At 49.7% G+C, this 15,463-nt stretch overlaps 1 protein-coding gene across 4 annotated transcripts in view; it reads right to left on the reverse strand.

The window, feature by feature from the left end:
* Positions 1-15,463, reverse strand: part of ARRB1 (arrestin beta 1) — a 192,346-nt gene that overhangs the window by 32,293 nt on the left and 144,590 nt on the right. For all 4 annotated transcript variants that reach the window (XM_050938248.1, XM_050938009.1, XM_050938088.1 and 1 more), the window contains 2 exons: positions 12,396-12,456; positions 2,662-2,706 (listed from right to left, as the gene is read on the reverse strand). In XM_050938248.1, coding sequence (XP_050794205.1) covers positions 2,662-2,706; positions 12,396-12,456 — 106 coding nt within the window. The remainder of the gene's footprint in view (positions 1-2,661; positions 2,707-12,395; positions 12,457-15,463) is intronic.

The raw sequence follows: 15,463 nt of genomic DNA on the forward strand, positions 1-15,463 counted from the left end.
TGCAGTGGAAATTTCCAGGAGCAGGTATATATATGCAGGCAAGCTAGAGATAATGAGGACTCTGGGTGGCTGTCTCCAGTCTCATCAGCCCTGCCGCCTGCAGCAAGGTCCAGCAGCCTCTCACGCTGCCCTGTCCCGCGCCGGAGTGCGGGTGACTGTGGGGGGCAGGAGGGTTCGGAATGAGTTCGACCCCTAGATCAGTCTCTTCCCCAGTCAAACATGTCGCTAGCAAAGCTGGGCCAATATCACCTTGTTCATTAGCTTGGACATTAGATCCCCACCCTTCTGCTGCTCATGTCTCTCGTGGATTGCAGAGCACGGACTGTCTCTAGCTGCACGCTCGGTATCTCTGCTCCAGCACAATTAGTGTTTCCATTACAGTCGTGGCAAGAGCCTGAGATGGAGGGTGCTGCGTCGGCCTTGCCTTTGGCCCACAAAAGCCCCAAGCCCAGCTCCCATGCAATACAAAAAGGACCCTGCGCCATCCTGGAAAACGAAGGGAGAAAGGACAAACCCCAGGTGCCAGTCACTGCGCGCAGATACTCTGGAGATGGGCACGCTGTGTAAGAACCGGAATAGAACAGACTAGTGCTAGACACTGTACACACGTTGTACAAGACAGTCCCTACTGCAGCGAGCTTGCAATCTAAGACGACACGTAAAAGGGGGTTAAAAGGAAATACCCTCCCTTGTCCTGTAGCACCCTCTGCTGGCTGAATGTGGTGCTGCAGGCACTCCCTGCCTCAGTTTCCTCTGCAAGGCTTTCTGTCTCTCCTGTGGGGTTCGTAGGGCTTCAAGTTCAGTTCCCTTTTGGGTAGCAAAAGTCCAAACAAACAAGAAGTTCTTTTGATCCATTTGGGTGTTTCAGCCCCTCCCTCTGGACTCAGCTCCCAGCCCGTTCTGAGCTACCTTTGCATTTCTGTGACCTGGGACAGAGTGCTGACTCCCCGGCTGCTTCCCTTGAGTCCATTCCCCATCCCAGACCCTATTTCAGGGTCTTCCATGGGCACCCAACGTGCTGCCTGCGGTTCCTCCTTTACACTGAGTTTTCTTAGCCCTTTTAAAGAAATCCCACCGCTTGGGAGGAGAGGGGAAGTGTGGTGTTTAGATGTTGCTTGTAATTATTAGAACTGGGAGCACTGGCTGTTGGGAGTCTGAAAGGAGAGGAAACAGGAAGGAGCGGGGAAGAGTTGAGGCAGAGCGAGAGTTACAAGGGTGCAGCAGCAGCTTGGTAAAGAGGTTTCCACTGTCAAAGTCCTGTTAAAGTTGTTAGTACCTTGCCTGGTTGTTACAACAGAGTGCTAATCTGGTACAGGTAGGGCTGAGCCCAACTCCCCTTAAAGGGCCAGCCAACCTGTGATACCCTGTCGCAGGCTGGCAGGTCCCTGAAGGCAAGCCTGGCCTATGACTGAGCAGCTACCCATCAGCCTTGCCCCCAGCCTAGGGCAGTTCGTGATGGAACTAGAGTGACTGACCCCAGGCGCAGAGGCCTACTCAGACACCACTGAGGGGAGACAACCCAGGAGAGAGGAGGCAGAGAGCTCCCTCTCTGGGACAGGCCTGGGGCAAGCAGACCGAGGCAGGCTGCAGGAACAGAATTAATCCTGCGGCAGCAAGATCCAGGCAGAGATAGCAAACAAGGGAGGATGCCCTACATAAAGAAAGCCCAGGGAGCAGGGTAGGTTGCTGTGGGAGGGAGTTCTGAGACAGGGGTGGGAGGTGAACACAGAACTACTTCCACAGCCCCAAGGGGTGGAAGGATCATTCAGATTTGCCAGGACTTTCATTTGGACCTTTTGGTTACCCTGAACTTTGTGACTTGGCCAGAGGGCCGAGCCCCAGAAGACCCAGTGAGAGGCAGGCAGCCTGTAGGAGGCACTAGGGCCAAGGACACCAGTGACGTTACACACAGAGAGACACAAGGGGGCACTCTAAGGGTGAGCATGCCCCATTGCACACCCCTATTTCACAGACAGGAAAGTGAGAGATTGAGTAACTTATCCAGAAGCACAGGGGAAGTCCCTGGCAGACCTGGGACTCGAACTCAGTTCTCCCCTGAGTTCTAGTCAAGTACCTTAACCAAACCAGCCTCCTTCCTTCTCTGTGACCCAGGGCGCAGTTTTCCAGCTGAATGAAATACTTTGTACTCACCAGTCTTCACAATCAAGACCCCCTAAGAGAATGGAATTCTAGTCTTGAGGTTTCCTCCCGTCACCACATGGGACCTTTCGGAGCTTGGTTATTTGGAGGCAATCCCCGCCCCTATTCTCTAGGCTGAGATTCTCTGTGTGATTTTTTCTAGTAGAGGTGCTGAAAACGGCTGCTAATCCCGAATAAGCCCTGCGCACTGGGTGTTCTCCTTGCTCTTGGGAGATCCCTGGCCCCTGCTTTGGCGCAGCAGATAACTGACCTACCTGCACCCCCCCAGCGATATTTAGGAGCCATGTCTGTGTTTTTCTGTTGCCATATAAAGCAAGCACCTTTTCAATGGGGCTCCTGTTCCTTGCTGGTCAGTGTAACCTACAGGCTTGGAGAAGGGGACGGGAAAAGCACATTAGGATGCTCTGGCAGAACAGGGGAGAGGCTGCTTTCCCCATGTGGGTTTTGAAGCCCCTGTTAAATACTGCAGAGTCAGCTGGAACCAAATGGCTAAGCAGTTACCTTTCCTTTCTTTTAAGTACTCTGGATCAACCAGCACGACACCATCTGAAAGAGAAGACAGGCAGAATTAGGAGGGAAACTCAGAGCACGAACTGGTCTCCCTTGCACTGGGGCCCAGGGTGGGAGGGGAAGATATCTCAGGTATGTCCCATAAACACAATTCCCTGGTGTCCCACAACAGCCCGTCCTACACATTATGAAAGGACGGTGTCACGGAGTCTCCGGGTGATGCTCTGGAACTGCTCCCCACCAAGCCAGTCAGGACTTTGGGGAGCCTGCTCTCCCTTGGAGCAGACTTGTTTAGGGCAAGACGCTCACACGTCTTCACCTCCTGGGTCTCTCCTTGGAGCATTCAGCATCCTCTGCCTCTCTGGGCGCTTCCCACAGCGAGCCCGCCCCAGCGGGGTCCTGGGGAAGCCACAGGATCCTGCACCCCCACTTGGCAGTCAGACATTGACTCTCAGCCAGCCAGTAAAACAGAGGTTTATTCGATGACAGGAACACGATCTAAAACAGAGCTTGTAGATACAGCGAACTGGACCCCTTGGCCGGGTCCATTCTTGGGGGACAGTGAGTCAGACCCCCACATCTGCACTTCACTCCTCGTCTCCAGCCAGCTCCAGACTAACTACCCCCTCCAGCCCCTCCTCCTCTGCTCAGTTCCTTTCCTGGGCCAGGAGGTCACCTGACTTCTTTGTCTCCAACACCTTCAGTTGGCACCTTTGCAGAGAAGGGACCCAGGCCATCAGTTGCTAGGAGACAGAGTGCCAGGCATTTATGTGCACTGGCCCCTTCCTCTGTAGCAATCACACACCCTTATTCCACCACCTAGATATTAAGAACTGCATAGGGGACACTGAGGCACCAACACAGTGTTCAGAGAAAACATTAAGAACATTCCCAGTTCGTCACAGACGGGTCTGCCTGTTCCTCACCAGCCTCACACAGCATCTCCATCCATCTCTGTCATACCCCCTCTCTCCCAAATGGGCCCCGTCTCTGATCCAGCTCTCTCCACCCCACCAGAACCAGATCTAGTGATCCACAAGGACATTACAAGCCTTAGGCCTCACAGGCTGTGAGGATGGGCAGTATTATTCTCACTTTGCAGATTGGGAAACTGAGGCACAGGAGATTTATTTTTTTAAGGTCTAGCTCTTTCAGTGGTATGTAGGTGCCTAACTCCCATTGATTTCTTTGGGAGTTAGGAGCCTAAATACTTTTGAGAATCTGGGCTTCAGTGACTTGCCAGAGGTCTCACAAGTCAGAGCTGGGTTTAGAACCAAGGAGCCTTTGACATCCAGCCCTGTACTCACTGGCGAGTGTCTCGAGAGGCATTTCTCTGCAGTAGCTCATCTAGGAGACTACGGCCCACCTCCTTCTTGGCTGTGGATTCAAGCACATTTCTTCGGGCCATGGACTGGCGGCTACATACCAAACGGAGGATGGCTGCTCTCCAGAGGCAGCTCCCATCGTGAGTTGTACCAAGGCTGCTTCTTGAGCTCTCCAGGGTTCTACCAATTCTACCTGACCCGCCATTGTGCGATGCTCCTTGAACCAACCAGCTGCACAGCCCATGACGGAGGCACCGCGATTTACATTTTGAACCTCTTTTATAGCGAATACTCAAGGAAAAATGTCCCTCTACATGACCCTCGTGAGGTCTAGGGCGTTTACCCTCTCCTTGCTCTCAGTAACTTTACCGATGGTTAAACACACACCAGGCCAGGCCTTGGGGCTCTGAAGCAGGCCAAAGCTACCACAGAAACCCAAGACAGCTTTGCACCAACCATCATCTTGGTCATCATCAAGGATTGAACTTGGGACTTCCAGAGCGAGAATCATGAGACGCTAATGCTTGAACCAAAGGACTGTAAGCCCTTGGGAGGGACCGTAGCAGAGTCACACCCTCTGTGGAGCAAGCCACAAGGGGGACGTGTAGTACACACTGAACAGTGGGGTGCATAAGGACTAAGCAGGAAAGCCCAGATCCCAAAAGTATTTAGGTGCCCACCTCTTATTGATTTCAGTGGCAGCGAGGTGCCTAAATACCTTGAAGATCTGGACCAAAGTGAATAAAGGGTGGCTCTGGAGTAGAGAAAAGGTTCCTCTCTGCCAATGGGCATTAGGAAGCCGGATGACAACACATGCTTCATAAATGTTGTCTCAAGCCTGCTTTGTGTACTGAGCTTCTGCTTCCCAGCCCGGGGGGAAAGTTACCGTTCCACCCACACAACACTGAGAGCCGCGAGCACAGGCAGGACGCACTTGGCCCCAAGAGAAATCACTAGTTGTGAGAATCGAGTCCCGTTGGCGAACGAACCAACTGAGGCCATCCACCGGACAGCTGCTCTCCTCCAGCAGCAGAGGTGAGCCATCTGCACTCGCAGCTTCGGAGAATGTAGGGTTGGGGGGAAAGGTTTGGCCATAGCAGAACAAGAGCCTATCCAGGCCTGGCATCCCTTCTGCAGGCCTGGTCTGAAGGGAGAAAACACTCCTGCTGGCCTCAGTGGGCTTTAGCTCAGGCCCTGGGACAACAGTCCTGTATCTACACCACCGCACAGGTGCAATGCGAAGGTTTTCCTGCTGAGCCCTGCAGCTGAGCCGTTTGTGCCCTCTTCATTTTGACTCTGACTAACTTATAACACCGCCAAATCATCATCCATCAATCCCAAGGCCAGAGGGACCATTTGATCCTCTCGTCTAACCTCCTGCGGAACACAGGCCAGAGGATTTCACCCACTTACCTCTGCCTTGAGCCCAGTCACTTTGGCTGGACTAAAGCATCTCCCAGAAAGGCAGCCACTCTGGTTCTGAAGGCGTCAAGAGACGGAGAATCCAGCCCTTCCCTTGGGATTTGGTTCCAGTGGTTAATCGCTGCTAAACAGTCCCACCTGCTCTGCTAGACTAGAGAGCCCTAGAGAAACCAGGACCCATGCAGGTTGTTTGGCTCCTACGATCGTCTCATTAGTACTCTGTAGCAGCAGGTTCCCCGGGTTAATATGCTGCCCCAAACACTGCCTTGTCTCCTCTGTAAATCGGTTGCACCTTCCTTAATTCACTCCTAACAAAGCACTGCTGGGGATGAAGGCGGAGGCAGGACACTAGAGGAGGGCAGAATGGCAGGAGCCTGGGCAGAAACGCGGCGTGAGATGTAGGCAGGACCGATGTGTACCATGCCAGGATGGTGAGGACAAGCAGGCTGGATCGAGAGGAAGGCTTAGGGACACAACTCAGACCTCCCCCTCCAGTTCTGGGGTGGATTCACAGCATGAAGGTATCTGCTTGCTAGTTTTGGTTTGGGGAAGGTGGTGGTGTCCTCAGAACATCCCCAGCTGGAGCGTTTGGCCCAGTCCCTCTCTGTGCTTATCATTCCTCCCTCAAAACCTCTCCTGAGCCACATAGCTAGCCAAGCTCGTCTCCTCTGCACCTTTTCCCGTGAGAGCTGGAATTGCAGAACCAACCACGGTCACTTGTCACTATCCCTTGCTGAGCCTTATCTCCACGCAGGGCCCAAGCCTACGAGCCAAAAGTGCAGGGGAGCTTGGGTCACGGCCCTGCACTGGGACTCAGAAGTGCATTCCCAGCTCTGCCACAAACTCCCTGGGTGAGACCTGAGCAGGCCCCTTCATCGCTCTGTGCCTCAATTTCCCAGCTGTAAACCAGGGATCGGGATCCTTCTTTTCTCCCCCACTTTGTCCATTTTGTCTGCTTAGCTGGTGAGCTCTGTGGGGACAGGGGCTGTCTCTCACTCAGTATCTGAGTGCCCAGCTCAAAGGGGCCCTGATCTCAGCCAGAGCTAGGGCTGGTCAAGACATTCCCTTGTACCTTTCTGACTGGGAAACTGGGCTTGGCACCAGCCAGTCCCTGTCACAGGGAGCCCCTGCTTTCTTTCCTAGAGGTCTGTTTTTTTATCAAACGACCAACCACTGGAGTGTTTTCAGGTTTTCCATGAAAAGTCAATTTTTTCTGCTGAACAGTTTGATGAAAACTGTTCCCACCCCACTCCCTTCCCTATTTTCATCAGAAATCTCAGCCATAGGGCTTGCTGCTTCGAGCAGCTTCACCCAGGTGCACTAAGCACTTTACCCAGCAGGACTGCAAACTCCTTGAGGCAGGATCACAGCCTGGCATGTCTGTAAAGTCCTATGCATGTTTATGCTGCTGACGGAGGAGGTAACGATGGACACGGCAGGGAACGGCTGATGGCCACCGCCAGGAGATGCTGTGGATATCTCCAGGCTATCAATTGGGCACTACCCATTCTAGCAAAGTGTTGCAAGGCACATGAATAAAAGCAAACAAACATGTCAATCTGTGAAGCCCCTGTGCTCCAATCCGTGACAGCCATGTGCTGATATTAATTAGTTTGTTGGGGGTAAGGGCAGGGGGAAGCTACATAAAACCAAAGCAGAAGAATTTGTATCAGCAAAAGTTAAATTGGATTAACTTATGTTGGATTCGACGCGTGGATGAGTCAGGTTTACGAATTCCCAGGGAGGAGAAATTAGCAATTTGAAAAGCTTTTTTTTTTCCTAGCTAAAGTAATCAAAGGCAGGACTGTAATTAAATATTTAAAAAGCCACCATGTGCAAGAGGACAGAAAATGGAGATGCATGGCTCTCTGCTACTCTGAGTAATTAACCCGGGGAAGCTAAGTGCATAATAAAAAAAATAATGATAATTAGAAATTGACTCTAGTCCACATGCCCAGGTACTGGTGACGGGACGGGAAGCATCTCCAGACAAACGGTGTAACTTGGCTCTGAACGTTACCGTGGAAAGAGCTATGTATATATCCTAAAAATACACGTTTAAGGTCTGTATCGAAGGATTAGTCACTAGCACAGGTGAAAACCCAGGGTTTCCTCCAGAAATGTCTCTCTCTTAGGCGGGGTTTGAAAGAAGCACAGAAAGCACAGTGCTCTTAGTGGATGCCTGTTTAGATACAAAATCAAATGTTAACAGAGATGTGAAGCCCACAGGGAAGGAGCACAAAGAAAAAGGAACGAGCCACGTGAGGTTATCCTGTGTCTGAGCAAAGACAATGAATTTGGGGGGTATTTCTAGAAGGCAAAAAGGACACTCCTTGATCCAGCACCCCAGAAGTAAAGGCATGGTGCGTTTGCATTCATGAAACCAGAGTCTCAGCCAGCCTTGGTTGGAAACCCTGAAGAGGACTCTGGAGGAGCAAATGTCTTTCGACAGGAGGGTAACCGGCTAGTGGAAGCAGTTTGTGTTTGAGATGTAACCATTGGTTTCCAACATCCTCATACACTAGCTCCGGAATCTCCGGTCTTTGAATCTGACGAAGTGGGTATTCACCCACGAAAGCTCATGCTCCAAAACATCTGTTAGTCTATAAGGTGCCACAGGATCCTTTGCTGGTCTTTGACAATAAACTTATTCTGGTTTTCACTCTGCATCTAGCTCAGGGCTGTGGTGTGGAGCAAAGTGCTGGTCCCGGGTTGAATCTGACAAGCTGGCATGTCCTGTTCCTTTGGGAACAGCTGGCCTGGCAGTCCTGTGAGTGTCCAGTGAGAAGGGGCTGGGTACTGCAGGGAACGCTCCGAGGCCGCGGGCGTTGACGTGTGCCATTCGTTGCCTGGTTCAGAGAGGGCGAGGCCTGCGGGGGCTGGTGGTTTCAGGGAGGTGCCTTTGCGCTAAGGGCAGGGAGTGGTGAGAGCCACACAAAGGTTTTGCCTGATATTCAGCCACGATCTTCCCTTTCTGAAGCTCAGATGCAGCAACCCACTTAAGCATGTGCCTGACTTTAAGCATGTGCTTTAAGTCCCATTAATTTCAAGCAGGCGTCTAAGTGCTTTGCTGAACCTGGGCCTTAATTTCACCTTCTTAGTTCTGCCTCCAGGTTCCACCTTCCCTCATTCTCCCCTCTTCCTGCTTCAAGTACTTGGACACTTGTGCTTCCCCACCTTAGCGGTCACTTTGCCAGCCTGCACATTTCAGCTCTTTTAATCTGTCCTCCCATGGCCGGGCAGCCACCTGCTGAGCACCCCTTGCGGCCTCGGGTGGCTCTGCAGCAGCCTGCCTCAGTTTCCCCATCACTAGGGTGCTCCGTCTCTCAGGGATTCATGCGGCTCCAGGTCCAGTCCCCATTTGGGGTAACTGAAGTCCAAACAAACAATAAGGTCTTTTGCCCACTTGGGGGCTCCTCTTCCACTTGTCTTCTGGGCTCCTGTAAGTCTTTCTGATCAGGTGTTTTACTGGCTGTCATCAGATCTTATTAGTCCTGCCCGCTTAAGCTGGAAGGCCACTAATTATGGGACAGGTAAAGCTGGCCCCATTGACCCTTCAAAGGGCCAGTCACCCCATGGCACCGCCTTATAAATGGAGCCCTCCTTTCTCCTGATCCTTTCTGTTGCTCTTCTCTGCACCCCCACCCATTCGGCAACATAGTTCTGCCAACCTGCTACCAAGGTCCAAACACGACATCCCAGGCCCTGCTGCACCTCAGCCACATAGCAAGAGACCACTGCTCTCGGCTCTCTGCCTACTCAGCCCTCAGTCAGGCCAGTTCCAAACTGTTGCCTATTATTTCCTTGATGGAAATATTCCCTCAGTGGTCACTCTAGTTCAGACTCTCTGGACCACCCCATCTCGTACCACTATGGGCTGGGTTTTGTATTGCAAAATTCTTATGACAGGGGAATTACAAAATTCCACAGTCAACCTGTGGAACTCCTTGCCAGAGGATATTGTGAAGGCCAAGACACTAACAGAGTTCAAAAAAGACCTAGACAGATTCATTGAGGATAGGTCCATCAATGGCTATTAGCCAGGATGGGCAGTGATGGTGTCCCTAGACTCTGTTTGCCAGAAGCTGGGACAGGACGACAAGGGATGAATCACTTGATGATGACCTGTTCTGTTCATTCCCTCTGGGGCACCTGGCATTGGCCCTGACAGAAGACAGGACACTGGGCTAGATGGACCTTTGGTCTGACCCAGTTTGGCTGTTATGTTCTTAACTGCCCTCAGGCAGTAACAGGTTTTGGTTACTGCTGAGCTGAGCCGGATTTGCAATCCCAAGCCAGCCACTCCTCCCTGCCTGGCACTTTTACAGTTACAGTCTCTCCATTGGTGCCTCCCATTCTCAGACAGCCTGACCTGATGCTCAGCGAAGGGAGTGGAAGGGCTCCCAGGGACATCAGTGGGGTTTGGATCAGGCCCAGATGGAGACGAGTGAGAGAGAGCAGCAGCAGGAGGAACATTTTCAGAAGTGACTACATGGTCTTTCAAAAGACGTAGGTGCCTAAGTCACTTCTGAAAATGTTATCCAGGGGCATGAGTAGGAAGGCTGGGCTTGTAGCACCGGCTCAGGGGAGATGGGTTCAATCCCCGGCTGTCACAAACTCCCTGTGGGACCTTGGGCAAATCCCTGGATCTCTCTGAGCTCAGACCCCAAGCTGGGAAATGAGAGGATAACAGGACTGGGGTCTGGTTTGATTTTAAGCTCTTTGGGGCATGAGCTGTCTTATTACGTGTGCGTCTAGTCCTTGGCACAATGCGCCTCCAATCTCCAACCTGGGGATTACAGTGGACAAGAAGCTGGATAGGAGTCAGCAGTGTGCCCTTGTTGCCAAGAAGGCTAATGGCCTATTGGGCTACATTAGTAGGAGCATTGCCAAAAGATCAAGGGAAGTGAATATTCTCCTCTATTTGGCACTGGTGAGGCCACATCTGGAGTATTGTGTCCAGTTTTGGTCCACCCACTACAGAAGTGATGTGGTCAAATTGGAAGGAATCCAGCAGAGGGCAGCAAAAATGATTAGGGGGTTGGGGCACATGACTTATGAGGAGAGGCTGAGGGAACTGGGCTTATTTAATCTGCAGAAGAGAAGAGTGAGGAAGGATTTGATTGCAGCCTTCAACTACCTGAAGGGAGGTTCCAAAGAGGACGGAGCTCGGCTGGTCTCAGTGGTGGCAGATGACAGAACAAGGAGCAATGGTCTCAAGTTGCAGTGGGAGAGGTTTAGGTTGGATATTCGGAAATACTATTTCACTAGGAGGGAGGTGAAGCACTGGAATGGATTACCTAGGGAGGTGGTAGAATCTCCATCCTTATAGGTTTTTAAGGCCCTGCTTGACGAAGCCCTGGCTGGGATGATTTAGTTGGGAATTGGTCCTGCTTTGAGCAGGGAGTTGGACTAGATACTTCCTGAGGTCCCTTCCAACCCTGATCTTTTCTGATTCTGTGATTCAGCTGGGGCTTCTGGGTGCAACTTCAATACAAATAATAAATAATACGAAGTAAAATCCTGGGAAATGATCTCCCAATGTAACCCGGGACCTCTGCTGGGAACGGAGCTGGACTAGTTCCCTCTCGACAAATCAGAATCCCGTTGTGTCAAACCCTCCCAGGAGCTCCTTCAGCCCCAGAGGCTGTGTGCTGTGTTGTAATCCCGATAGTGCGTCGCATGCATGTGAGCTGCACACACGACAAGCCCTCACGGGGATCCTGATAAAAGATAGTCACTGCACCCAAAACCGGACAAGTTGTTTGTTGTTTTCCAAAGGGGACACTAGGCTGCAGGGGATGTACAACCAGAACTCCTCTTATTAAATCAGAAACTGTTTTTGGAATTTCACGCTTGAAACAAAAATAAACCTCCCCCAGAGCTAGTGCAACTGTTATCCTGGCACATGCATGGCCTAGACACACAGAAACCAGCTCATTCCCAACCGAAGGGGTGTTCAAAAGGAAGTGATCTCCAAACCTGGGTGTCTCTGCTTGCTGAGTTTGGGTCAGAAGCACACTTTGGCACTGACCGATGGCCCAAACCTGCAGACACCACAGCAATGGGGAGTTTGGCCACTGATTTTGATAAGTGACAGCACACCTGGTCACGGGGGGTTTGTGTTCAGCTGGCGTCTCCCCGCCTGAGCTGCCACAACAATATAGTCACAGCGGTGGAAACCCAGGCCGCTGATGCACTGAAGCGGGGTTAAAGGGGACGTATACACCATGAGCTGCAGGTCCCCCTTTATGCGGGCACTGCATGTCCACACTAGGGGTCTGCATCATTATGGCTAGAACTAGTCCATCAACTGCAGCCCTGTCTCCTTCCAAACCCCTCTGGAGACCCTCTTGTGAAGCTTCTAGGCAGCTGGGATTGCTCCTCTCTACTGTATTGTCCTATCTGGATCTTATTATTTATGGCAATCCAGGTGTTTAATAATAGTACTTAATCGACCTGACACTATGCCTAGCCAGCCTGTGCAAATGCACGTTCTTATTAACCTGACCTGATGCCCGGTCTACCTATACCCACTTGCATCTGGCCTCTACATCATAATGGGAGCGTGCTGAGGCGTGAACTGTCTGCCACCATCCTGCCCAATGGGGCCATTATCCTGAGCCCCTGGGTGCTACCGTAACAATACTGCTAGGTCTCAGGAGTGTAGAATCCAGTCATTTAGCAGTTAGAGGAGAGAACATTCTCTCTTCATGCTTAAAACTGGCATTGGAACAAACCCCATTAGCAGCGGAGGGAACATGCTCCTGTGGAAAACCTCTAAATCTGATGTCTAATTGGAATGTACAGCAAACTTGTTATGAAATACAAAGTTCTGGACGTGCTGTACTTGGAGTTAATACAAAGCAAAAGTACCTTCTACCAGCACACAGTGTTTTCTAGTAACTTGACGTCTGCCCTGCGAATTCAACCAAGTCCCTGTTACATTGCACTAAACCAAACCGAACGCTGACTTACCAACAGGATCCACAACATCTATGTGGTCGACAAAGTCCCTCTTCCCAAGGTAGACGGTGAGCTGGTAAGAGAAGAGACAAACACAAAGAAATTAGAGGCAGGTCAAAGCATCATCATAATTTCACCTTTCCTCAACACTGCTTGTGTTTAAGAGAGGCCAGAATACGAAGGCAGTGATTGGGCAACAAAATGGCAAATGAAATTTAATGTGGATAAATGTAAAGTAATGCACATTGGAAAAAATAACCCCAACTATACATACAATATGATGGGGGCTAATTTAGCTACAACTAATCAGGAAAAAGATCTTGGAGTCATCGTGGATGGTTCTCTGAAGATGTCCACACAGTGTGCAGAGGCGGTCAAAAAAGCAAACAGGATGTTAGGAATCATTAAAAAGGGGACAGAGAATAAGACTGAAAATATATTGTTGCCCTTATATAAATCCATGGTACACCCACATCTCGAATACTGCGTACAGATGTGGTCTCCTAGTCTCAAAAAAGATATACTGGCACTAGAAAAGCTTCAGAGAAGGGCAACTAAAATGATTAGGGGTTTGGAACATGTCCCATATGAGGAGAGATTAGAGATGCTAGGACTCTTCAGCTCGGAAAAGAGGAGACTAAGGGGGGATATGATAGATGTCTATAAAATCATAAGTGATGTGGAGAAAGTGGATAAGGAAAAGTTATTTACTTATTCCCATAATACAAGAACTAGGGAGTCATTGTGGATAGGTCTCTGAAAACATCTGCTCAGTGTGCAGCTGCAGTCAAAAAAAAGCTAACAATGTTAGGACTCATTAAGAAAGGGATAAATAATAAGACAGAAAATATAATGCCACTGTATAAATCCATGGTTTGCCCACATCTTGAATACTGCATTAGTTCTGGTAACCCCGTCTCCAAAAAGACATAATTAGAAAAGGTGCAAAGACAGGCACACAAAAAGGTGATTAGTGATTAGATTAAATTGGCTGGATTGGCCAAGAATGAGCCATTAAAATCACTGGGTTTGCCAAATTTTCACCACTAGGGTGCTTAAGTAGGACAAATATTAACATTATAAAGAAAATCCTCAGTGCTTTGTGAAGAGGTTGTGACAGTGTATCCCATAAGACTTCATGGGAATATGCTTATGAATGTATATATGATATAACTGGAATATGTTTTATGTTACATATGCCATGTAACCTATCTATGTAAGGTTTTGATCTGCTGAATACGTTCATCCTATCTGTATGCATGTATCATTTTTGTACTTGAAGTTAGGAATATTGGCTGTATACTTGCTTGATTTCTAAGTAGCCTTTGTAAAGCATTTGGTCAGGTTCTTGAGAAAGGAATGTGCAAATTAAGTGCTCAGTCAAGAAGCACTTAAGGGACAATGGATCTTGGGAGCTCCAATCCAGATAAGAAGTCTACATGAGGAGGTCCAAGGTAGCAGGTAAGCCATGGCTGCTGCCTGTAAAAACTGAGTCATGCATGGACATGTGACTTGCCCATGTGACTCCAAAACTCCATCTTGGAGCTGGGCTTTGCATAGGAGAGAGGAGGGGGTCTCCACCCACAAGAGAAAGTCTATTTAAGCCTCCACCCCCAAGGATACCCAAAAGAAACTGGAACAAAAGACAGTAACTACAGGGGGTGTGAGTGATTGCTGGACCCAGACTAGGAGAGTAGTCTGTAAAAGGAAGCTTATTGGAACTGGTTAGGTTTTATTTGTATTCCGTTCTCTTAGACTTGCATATTCTATTTTATTTTACTTGGTAATTCACTTTGTTCTGTCTGTTACTACTTGGAACCACTTAAATCCTACTTTTTGTATTTAATAAAATCACGTTTTACTTATTAATTAACTCAGAGTATGTATTAATACCTTGGGGGGAGGGCAACAGCTGTGCATATCTCTCTCTCAGTGTTATAGAGGGCAAACAATTTATGAGTTTACCCTGGATAAGCTTTATACAGTGTAAAATGGATTTATTTGGGGTTTGGACCCCACTGGGAGTTGGACATCTGAGTGTTAAACACAAGAACACTTCTGTTAGCTGCTTTCAGTTAAGTCTGCAGCTTTGGGGCACGTGGTTCAGACCCTGGGTCTTTGCTGGAGCAGACAGGCGTGTCTGGCTCAGCAAGACAGGGTGCTGGGGTCCCAAGCTGGCAGGGAAAGCAGGGGCAGAAGTAGTCTCAGCACTTCAGCTGGCAGTTCCCAACCCGTGATCCAACCCGTCACAGAGGTAAAGGACCCTACACTGGGGAAGGTGCTCCTCCTGGTTATTTATTGAATGATTTTCTTTTAATATACAGGATAGCCCCATTAAGCATGACAGCTTGTTTACGAGTTCGTGCCTGGGTCTTGTTTCCATTATGGTGCCTGCTTTCGGCTGCTGTGTATATCTGTTCCATGGAACAGTCTCTAAGTGCAGCTGTATAGTCCAGCTCTCGCCTGGTAGGATAGCTAGAAAACTCCATATTCAGTTACTCTCTGCTCAGTCCAATTCCCACCCCCGGATGGTGGATGCTCTCTGGATCAGAGAGCTGTATCTGTTTCCATCACGTTGGGTCTCCTGATCATTTCCTAAAGGGGAGACCCGGGTGTAATACAAACCTGAAACTCAAGCTTCCTTGGACGAAAGCTTTCCTGATGCTATGGCAAGCCACAAATCAGCGTTTGTTATGAATCCCCTCCTTCTTTGCCCCCCACCCCCGCCACATGCCTGGTCTGCACAGGCTGTGAATCTGCCACAACTCCCAGCTAAGGACTTTGTTCTTTGGCTTATGCTGCAGAGGCAGATTTGTGTAGCTCTGGAGTTCTCAGGGTCAACCTCTGGTGATGGCCAAGATGGCAGTCGTTACATTACCAAGCCTTTGCTGAATGCAACATAAATATCAGGCAAATCAATATAACATTCTGGGCCTGCACCAAGTTAGGTTTTGGGTGCAAGAGATTAAATTTATGGTTTCAAGCAGGAAACATCTGAAAGGCTCTGCGTCCTTCATGCTTTCACCCAAGAATTAGGAAAAACTTGACCATTTGGGCTGAATGTTGCCTTGATTTGGGAT

The sequence above is a fragment of the Gopherus flavomarginatus genome, chromosome 1 (genome assembly GCF_025201925.1).
Source record: "Gopherus flavomarginatus isolate rGopFla2 chromosome 1, rGopFla2.mat.asm, whole genome shotgun sequence".
Classification (NCBI taxonomy): Eukaryota; Metazoa; Chordata; order Testudines; family Testudinidae; genus Gopherus; species Gopherus flavomarginatus.